The 10073-nt window shown below is 38.6% G+C and overlaps 1 protein-coding gene across 1 annotated transcript; it reads left to right on the top strand.

The window, feature by feature from the left end:
• The first annotated feature begins 2550 nt into the window (after positions 1–2550).
• On the top strand, positions 2551–4743 carry LOC122086203 (E3 ubiquitin-protein ligase Os04g0590900-like). Its single transcript, XM_042654934.1, has one exon. The coding sequence runs from the start codon at positions 3167–3169 to the stop codon at positions 4271–4273; it is 1107 nt and encodes a 368-aa protein (XP_042510868.1). The 5' UTR covers positions 2551–3166; the 3' UTR covers positions 4274–4743.
• Positions 4744–10073: the final 5330 nt, after the last annotated feature.

Below are 10073 nucleotides of genomic sequence, written 5' to 3'. Positions count from 1 at the left end.
CTATGGGTTGGGATCCTGTCCAACCAGCCTCTCAACCAACAACCAACAACCTACCAACCACTCATCCTGATCTTTCATGTGTCTAATTCTTCCTATCCGGATTACCCGAAACAAAAAAATCCCAAGATTGAACCCGCGATGGAAGGCGAACTCTCTACCACCCTCCCTCCCTCCCTCCCTCCCTCGAACAAACACTCATATGGAATGCTTAACTTGATGTTTATTTCTGATATTAAAGCCGCTTCTTTCAATTCTCGGGAAGGTTACCTACAAAATCCAGGCCATTGAGCCATTGAGCCATTGAGCCATTGAGCCATTGAGCCATAGAGCAATTCAAAATTGAGACAGGTTGTGGAACAGCTGTCAAGTACCTTAGGTTTGTGGGGTTCAATCCCAATCAGCCTTGGCCTGACTTTGGACTGCCGAAGCTGATAAATTATAATAATCAGAAAAAGACATTCCATCATCCAAAAAAAATCTTCTATTGTACTGCGCTGCACCGGTTCAATGAGGACGACTGAAAACCCCTTGAAGTCTGCGCTCTCGTGTACCTAGCCGTGGATGTTCAGTTGCAGTGTATTAGAGGATCCGGACCTGACCCGTTCGTTCCACTTTACCTTTCACTACTTTCCTCAGAACCCATCCAACTCGGAAAAAATTATAATAATAATAAAGCTGAGATGTCAACCTCATGCATTCATTGTATTAACGATAGTGCATGAAAATAAACCGACATCCATTGTGCAGCTTCAATAAAAATATCCTCAACCTTCCACTTTATTTACAAAATATCCTAATTGACTTCTGACCTCCGTTAGTTAAAACAGGAACAGTAAAAAAATATTGTTCGATACGAACATGTTTTAAATGGGTCAAAATATAAACGAAATGGTCAAAAATACGATTAAATATGATAAAAATAAAAAAAAATAAAAAAAGAACGATACGTGTTTTAAATATTTATATTTAAATAATACGGTGTCAAAAAAAGGGCAATATATAAACATAAATTGGCATAATAATTCTCTAAATACCTAGATAACAATCAAAATAAATAGCCCCGTTTTAAACGTTTTTATTTTAAAATGTTTATATTTTTTAAAATTCGTTTTTTTACTATCAAAAAAATGGGACGGTGTTTAAAATGGCAAAAAAACTTCAAATAGCCCCGTTCCCATTTTTTACCGGCTTTCTGTGAAAAATTCGGCAAATGGCATTTAAAACGAAAAAAAAACGGGACGGCGTTTTAAACGCGAATAAACTAACAAAGCTTTTGACTCCATCTATCTCACTTCTCAGGGTCATTCTTGCAGTTTCCAATAAATTTAGTACTAATAGGATATATTAATTGGAAAGAACTAATGCCCAATAAATTGTTTTGGGACTCTGCTTTTCAGAAGATCTCATTCTTATTATAACTCCTTTCTTACCCTCTTGAGGATGAATAAATCTCTCCCCTGCGTTGGGTTTGCACACTAAGAAAGAAGTCTGGTGTAGGTAACATCAGCCTGCAGGGCCAATGGGAAGGTGCAGGAAAGCATCTTTAGCGTATGAAATGGGGTAGTGTGATCTTTTTAATGCCCGCCTATGTTTGAACGTAGGCAACACCAGATTCGTAGATTTCTTTTCTCCCAATAAATAAATAACAATACAAGTAGGCGAACGAAATCAAGATCAAATAAGAAAGTGTCGGTAATTTTCACTTTAGGTAGTGCGATTGGCATGACTTAGGAGAGAGAGAGAGAGAGAGAGAGAGAGAGAGAGAGAGAGAGAGAGAGAGAGAGAGAGAGGCGTGACATAGGTTTTTAGGTGACTAGGCTGGTCCAAAGGGATGGAGAGTGACTGTGAAGGTGAGAATCGGTTCTCACAGTCAAGATCCATGAAAGCTAACTCTCTGACTGATACAATGAGGTAAGTATGTAATAAAGCTTTTTTCTCATCCAATAATGAGAAATATATACTTAAAACTTCTAAGATACTCTTCAAACTTCATTACTCAAATAAGATAATCAATAATACAAAACCCATCAGCAGAGCCAAAGCTCTATATTCTTGTTCATAGTTTTCTACAGCTACCCACTTCATTTTCCAACCCCGACGGCAATTCATTGGATTTTTAGTAAGTTTAAACTACTTTGATCTTATCTTGAGTGTGGATTCTTCATTTGGTTTGACCTTCCTGTGGTGGTTGAGTGTCCTAGATCTGACATTCTCTCCCTACTAAACAGATAGTGTTGAGTGTTCCTTATATTCTCTAGTTCCCTTTTTGCGGCTCCATTTCTCTTTAGCTTCCAACAAGTAATTTCTCTCTCAGAATATCCAGGAAATGGAACAATAATCTCAAAAAGTAATTTGCTTTCAATCTAAGAACTTGACCCAAAGATTCTCAAAGTCCCCATAATTCCCGAGACATTTTACTTCCCAGTGGTTTGCTTTTGCCCCAGATCTGTATAGGCTAACTGGAGAGGTTATTAAGGTCATTTTCGGGTTCCATTTAAAAAAGGGAGGATGTATCACGCTATCACCTGCAAATAGCTTGGAAAATAATAAAGCTTTGATTACTTTGAGGAAAACCCAACCAACATCATCTCCTTTGTCAACAAACCATCTTCTCCAAGAAAGAAAGCAAAGGAAGAAAAAGGGAAGAAAAAGAAGACTCATCAACACCTGGTCTTTGCTTTGCTTTGCTTTCCATCTAAGACCTTAGATTGCTGCTTTTCCACCCCTGTTTGCCTCTTCAAGAAAGGTCCTTGATAAGAACTCACTTCAAACTTCCATTCTCCTTGTGCTACCCAATTTCAGATTCTATCCAATAGCCCACGAAGGATTTCATCATGATTTAAGAGCCAAGCCATCAGATACAAGAACAGCTCTCAGGTACACAATTCTCTTCTATTTCTGCTTGCTAGTTACATGATATAATTTTTCTTTTCACTAAGCAAGAAGTTGATGAACCAATATGATTTTGTCATCATAATTGCTTTTCAAGGTCCAAAGTTTCTTTTTGGTTTAATTTGATTTCTCAAAGTGGGTGAACTTACCTACATGACGATCTACATCTTCAGAAAATTTCCCTTGATAAATAAACTACTGCTTGCTTAGTGGATAGAGAAATATGTAATAACTGCAAGTGGAATTAGTACCACAGAGCCAATACAGGTTGGCCATGGGATCTGTTGGCAGTCCACAAACATGGGTTCCATATGGTAACATTAAAGACTGTTCTCAAGGTTTTTGTAGCTCATATTGCCCACAGTGGTGCTACATCATCTTTCCTCCTCCTCCTCCCTATGAATTCCCAGATGAAGCCTCAAATCCTAACTTCTCTCCTCTAGTTATTGCAATCATTGGCATTTTAGCCAGTGCTTTCCTTCTTGCAAGCTACTATATCCTCATCTCTAAGTACTGTGGTAGGAATAATGTGGAATCACTAAGAAGAACAGGAAACCATGATCCAAGTGAAGAGTTTGATGAGAACCGTGATTCGATGAATAATGAATCATGGCAAGCCTCTACAGAGGGATTAGATGAGACCCTGATCAAGTCCATTACAGTGTGCAAGTATAATAAGGGAGATGGGTTGGTTAAAGAAACAGATTGCTCTGTCTGTCTCAATGAATTTCAAGAAGAGGAAAGGCTAAGATTGTTACCCAAGTGTAGCCATGCCTTTCACCTTACTTGCATTGATACATGGCTAAGAGTCCACTCTAATTGCCCCCTTTGTCGTGCAAATATCGTGATAGCGAATCCATTGCCACTTCAGTTACTGTCTCCAGTCCATGAAAGTCCTCCAGAAGACGTGCCTTTGACAGAAAGGCGCCGAGAAAACAACGATGCAGTAGTTGCTGAAGAAGTTTCAGAAAGGGGCGATGGAGAAGAGGATAGCGAGGGGAGAGATGCTGTTCCAAAGAGCCCTTTACGGGGTTCGAGTGATTTGGGGCAATTGGAGGGGAGGGACACTATAATTGAGATTAGAGACGAAAGATTTCAATATAATAGACGATCGGTTTCGATGGATTACTCATGCCAAAGTCAGATCTCCACTGCTGATATACTTGGGATGAGTGAGGATGATGACTCTGAACTAGAGGATAATCAGTTTCAAACGGATGTCGGATCATTAAAACTGCGAGGTGAACATAGCAAGTCTAACAATAAAAGCAGGCCCTTGCATTGTGTTATGAGTCCCATTGCCATGAAGAGATCATTTTCAAGTGGGAGGTTGTTTTTCACAAGGCATGGAAGAGGGAGGAATACAATGATTCCCATGTGAAATATTTCTATTGTATGAAAGAGAACAGTATAGTGAAACAGAAGAATTGTTTTAATTGCTAAAATCATAACAAAAATAACAAAAGGAGAGGTCTTGGGAGTGGAAACATCAGAATGATGGAAGTACTTGGTGTGAATATCTTAATTATATGAACAGAGTTTGTGTTCTTACATGGTTAATTGGAGTGTTGGAATTCTGTTTAATAAGCAATGAGTAGAGAGATCCCTTTAGGCTTCTCAAATATGGGGGTCCCTTTGGTTGTAGTTTTGTTCTTCTCTTTGTGGCGTAGCTGACCCAAATGGGGTTTGGGTGCAGTGGCTTCATTCCATGTTACGGTGATATTTTTCTTCTTTTCTTTCACTCCTTTCCTACTCCCCAATTATCTACCACTTAATGTAATAGTTTCTTGTTAATTAGATTTGGGGATGCCATTGCATCTGATCGAGTAAATGATGATGGAACTGGTCTCACTAGTTGTCAAGGTAATATGGTTCTTGTTCATGCTATTGCTTTATTCACTAATGAGCTCATTTTAAGCACACTACTTACTAAGTACCCCTATCAAACAGTGGGTTTTATTTAATTATTTGCATTTTAATGAATAATTAATATTTTTAATGCGCAACCCATATATCAACGTGTCTATGTTGTATACAATTGGCATCCACCCTGTTCTTATCAAGAGGGAGGTCTTTACATGATTAACTATTAAAACCCGAAGTTCATCTTCAAATACGATAAATAAACCATAGATGAAGTTTATTAGACCAAGAAGCAAGTGCGTGAGCTAATATTATATTTCTAGATTGCTAGCTACCACAATTGATGATTGTCTTGGATTGGACTGGATTCCATCCATATAGTTAGTAGCCTAATCCCTACTTAATCATCTGCTAAGACTATGTTTGATAGCATAGAAAAGAAAAGAAAAGAAAAAACGAAAAGAGAAGAAAAAAGAATCTGGAAAAAAGAAGAAAATAGAAGAAAAGGAAAAAAATAAATATTTATGGTGTTTGATTGACAAGGAAAAGAAAAGAAAAGATTAGAAAGTTTTCTTACTAATTGGTTGACATAATATATCAAACTTTGCCTCAAATATAGGCGAAGACTTGCAACACTGAATTCTCAACCCGGTCAACCAACCCTCTACTTGGATCACAGAAGCAGTCTACGAACTCTCAATACCACAAGATCACTACCAAAATCAGACGCATATAAAATTCATAATTTAATATTACCTGTGGTGATCGAGTCTAAAATGATAAATATTTTATTACAGGCCTAAATTGAATTAACCCGTAGATACATAAATAATTTTATCATATAGACAATATAGATATAAATCACAATATAAAAAAGGGAGCCACTGTCTTCTCTACTGTGTCTCACAGACACGGCCCCACAACCTTACTGAACACTTGTCCGCTTCTGCTCCAGTTCCACCATTTAAAAAGAAAAATCCACGAGGGGTGAGCTTCACAAGCCCAGTGAGGGGTGAGCAAGCAAGCACATACATCCAAACATGATGCCAATGCATGCTCATACTAATAATCACAACATGATGCCACAGATGCACATCCATATAATCCAGTTTCTTTTAAAAATATTCCATTTTAATTAATAAGTCTCAAATGTGGGTATAAGTACTATAAACAATGTAGGTGGTATCCCCTCCCCAGTACGTCAGGCTCCAGAGATACAAGCTAATTGCAAGTAGGAGTCATCCAGTCACGAAATGAATCTTAGTCCCCCCAGCCAAATAGTAACCCCTCATAGTCATGGTCTCAGAAAACTCATCGATCACCCATGCTATCCGATAGTAATATGTATAGTACGTCGTGACATGTTGTGCCCTATATGGATACCGTACGTCGTACCCAGACATAGTAGTCCCCGATGACCTACCACCAAGTGGGATTAACCAATACCTCACCCCATATTGGTAAGGGGTTGTAACATTAGGATGTGATATAAACAAATGCAATCTACATGCATCGATAGTAATCCATAGAATCTAATCATCCAACTATGGTTATAATCAAAATATTAACCTCTGAGCCCATGGTAGCGAAATCCTCCCTTTGGTCCCACCATGCTTAGACCGTCAATACTATAATTACTACTATATATTACATCACTAGTCACAACCACAAAACCTTGGTCACAACAATCTTGAAAATCCAAAAACCACATGTGCAATTTATACTTTTATACAAAATACATCCATAACAAAGTTAATAGAGCATTACACATGGGCATATAGAATCAAAAGTATAAAAACACTCCGCAAAATAAATCAAGACACCCACTCACCTTGATACCCGAATCTGAAGCCTTTTCATTGAATTCCCTTCATCGCATATCCTCGTCGAGTATTTTAGGTTCCTAATTATCAATTCAATATTTAATATTAGTTTTATTCCATACTATCCAAGGACAACCTAACTTCCAAATTCCTACTGAATTTCCTCACCGAAATTCATTCAAACTTGCTATTGAGAAGAGGTACTGACCTTGGGTCAGTGTCTTTCCCATCTGACAACCTAACTATTCCAATTGACTTCCTAACCCCCGATGTAGACCATTGACTTAGTCTACTTGGTCCATAATTTCATTGTCCATCCAACGAGACCAATTCACAGACTGAACGATTACCAACTCATCATAAGGTAATGTGTAGGAGATCACAGCCTATGGTCTGGTTAGGTTGGACTTACCACACAGTCAGGGGCATACTCTGATACTTTTCCTCTTACCAAACCCTTCCCAAAAGGGCAGGGATCACATAGTAGAACTAAGGCTCAAAGTAGGGTTCAGAGGCTCCACCAGCAGGTCAAGGCTATAGCCACCGATGAAGGCCTGCAGAAACTTTAATTCTTCCCAATCTGTTGGTGAACTCTATAATATCAATTCTGGCTTTCAGACCCTGGACATTGACTCACACCTTCCCTACAAGATCTAGAATATGTATAGGGTGTTTGGTAGTCCATTCAAAACCCAATTCATTAAACCATAGGTCAGTTCATTAAGTCCCAGTATGATTTTTGGGGATTAAATGGGATTTCTGTCAAAGAGAGAGAGCTAGGTTCTTTCCCATTCAATTCACCTCTTAATTACAATTGGAAGAACTAATTAAAATTATAGGAACCCAATTCCAGTTCCAATTTGGGTTCTTTAACTGGTCGCATAACCAATTCAGACCAATTGGGTCCAATTTCTCTAAATTTCTCAGTCTAGTGAACTAATAAAATTCTGCTCACTCCTATGAAAGAATTATAGACATCAATAGCTCTGTCCAACCTTCTATTACTATCAATTTAATTAAATTACCAAAAGCCTCATGATTTAGGGTTCACAAGGACAAGTTAGTAGCCAATCAGGTCCCTAACCTTGTTCCAATTTAGGGTTTCAAATGTAGAGAGCTGAACCATAATTCAGAGGCTAATTTCTAGCTTGCAATTTCAAGCATTCACAAACCTTGTTATGCTAATAGGCACTAATCAGTCTCTATGACTGAATATCAGCTAATTCCAGGCATGCAATCCATAGTTTCCCTATGTCTGGCTGCTTGCATACTTGGAATCACAACTGAACTTCCATTATTATTTAATTAGTCCTACTGTACAACAAGTTTAAAGGTAGAAAATCGCCTTCTCAGGGTATATGCAATAGTAAGGACATCAATTACTGAAATAATTGTCATATCCCAATTCTAGTAAACCTAACTTACCATTAGGAATACCGTTGGTGTGAGTAAGACACTTACCCGTCTTACAAACTTACCAAGATCTCTGATAGCAGTACCTTAACATAAACAATCTCACAACACGAATCAAACCAATTGTAGCAAAATTAGAGTATAATAGCGGAATCATAATTAAAATGGGGGAAGTCATCTAGTGATATTACATATTCATAACCGGTTTATCCAATTTACAAGTATGCAAGACTTATATATAATTAGCCCAAAAGAATACCAATTATATAGTTCGGTATCAAAAGTCACAAATACGCTTTACACCTCAGGGTGTCGCGTAAGCACAGTGGTAGCAAGCACAGTCTTGGTCATGCTCCTCTGCTTCTGGAATTAACTAGTCGCTCACTCCGTACTCGGGTTCAGAGGATAGAGAGTCACAAGCCATAGGCACAATAGTACATGCATCATCATCTAAAAGAGGCATATACATGGGGTGAACTTCCAACTTGTTCAGTGAGGGGTGGCGTTCATGCACAACCAAGCACAAGCATTCACATATATAATATTCCATGATGACATGAATACAAGAATTAAATACATAGTCCATGATGCAAATGATGCAATCCATTTGATTATTAAACCACCTAACAATATAACTAAGTCTGGTGAATGCTACTATGACACATTAGGTTGTATCCTTGGTCTCGGAACTCGCACATCGACTACACAACGATGCAAGCCCTAGCCATGATTAGGAGCCTACCGGTCCAGGGATCCATCAATCGGTCACCCAGTAAACCCCTGATAACCTCCTCTTGGTAGTCACAACATCGGGATCACCATCGCCCATGCCAGAATAGTTTCCGTCTCCTACAACAATCACATCGTACCACGGGTGTGGCATTCAGAAAAGGTTCATTGAACATATCACCATTGGGTTATCCAACACCTTACCCCCTATTGTTAAGGGGACGTAGCATATGGAATGTCACCTAACCATAATATCCTACATGCCTTGCATAATGATACAGTTAGTATGGATCACATGATACTAGGATTACCATCGGCCACAAAGCGGGTCCATTTCCAAGTATAGTCCTAGGGTACACGATACCGGGATACCATCAGCCACAAGGTGTAACCCATGACTATATACCTATTTTAGTATACAAAGCAGTTGAGTATGGACTATGCAACACCGGGATTATCATTGGCTATGAAGTGTATCCATTTTCAAATATAGTCCCAGAGTACACGATACCAGGATACCATCATCGGTCACAAAGTGTAATCCACAGCTACATCTAATCTAATGCACATAATCAATACATGAATGCAATAACCATACACCAATCACGATATCGGAACCACTTTGGCCACACAGAATTCCGTCTCACAACATACATTTCATATAATTTCCAAAACAATATATTATGCAATAATATAACATGTTATGGAACCTCATAATAATTTAAGCAATTAAATAATCATGTAAAAATCCTGACACATGTGATCAGTTCTAAAATAATTAAATAATCTAAAAATAAAAGCCAACCATCCCTCACCTTAGCTGTGTTTTGTCAATTTGGTTCCAAGTGTGTAAATTGGTTATTCAACTCACTATCGGCCTCGGGGGTACATGCACATCTCTGTCCTAGGCACAAAGGTAACTGAACATCAATACGTGTTGGGAACATCGAAAAAGGCCCACAGGGGTTACTCCTAAAGAAGTCAGACACTGACCAACTTGGACAATGCAGATCATCGGATTCAATCACCAAAAACAAGGCTCAAATCCATAGAATTCATCAGATGTGAATCCGATGGCACTGGCAGAGAGGTCCTAAGGATCAGAGACCTCACTGGAAATAGCCACCAGATTCAGGCCCAGTGTTTTTGGTGGGGTGTTTTCGGTGGATACACGGAAGTTGCCCGTGGTATTTGGGGCTTTCTGGCTCGGGTCTGATCATCAGGATTTGTTCCGTGGAGTTTATAGAGAGGTGTTCCTAGCATAATTTTAAGCTAAAGAAATTTTGATTCCATCAGGCCATTTGGGAGATACATCGATTGAACGATCGAAACCCTAGATGGTCATTTGGTCCA

This window comes from Macadamia integrifolia, chromosome 8 (assembly GCF_013358625.1).
Source record: "Macadamia integrifolia cultivar HAES 741 chromosome 8, SCU_Mint_v3, whole genome shotgun sequence".
Lineage (NCBI taxonomy): Eukaryota > Viridiplantae > Streptophyta > Magnoliopsida > Proteales > Proteaceae > Macadamia > Macadamia integrifolia.
Note: the sequence above shows the minus strand (reverse complement) of the source record. Positions and strands in the feature narration are given on the sequence as shown.

What these genes read in the sequence shown, in the direction of transcription:
- LOC122086203 (XM_042654934.1), top strand. Translation starts at nt 3,167, where the DNA reads ATGGGATCTGTTGGCAGTCCACAAACATGGGTTCCATATGGTAACATT.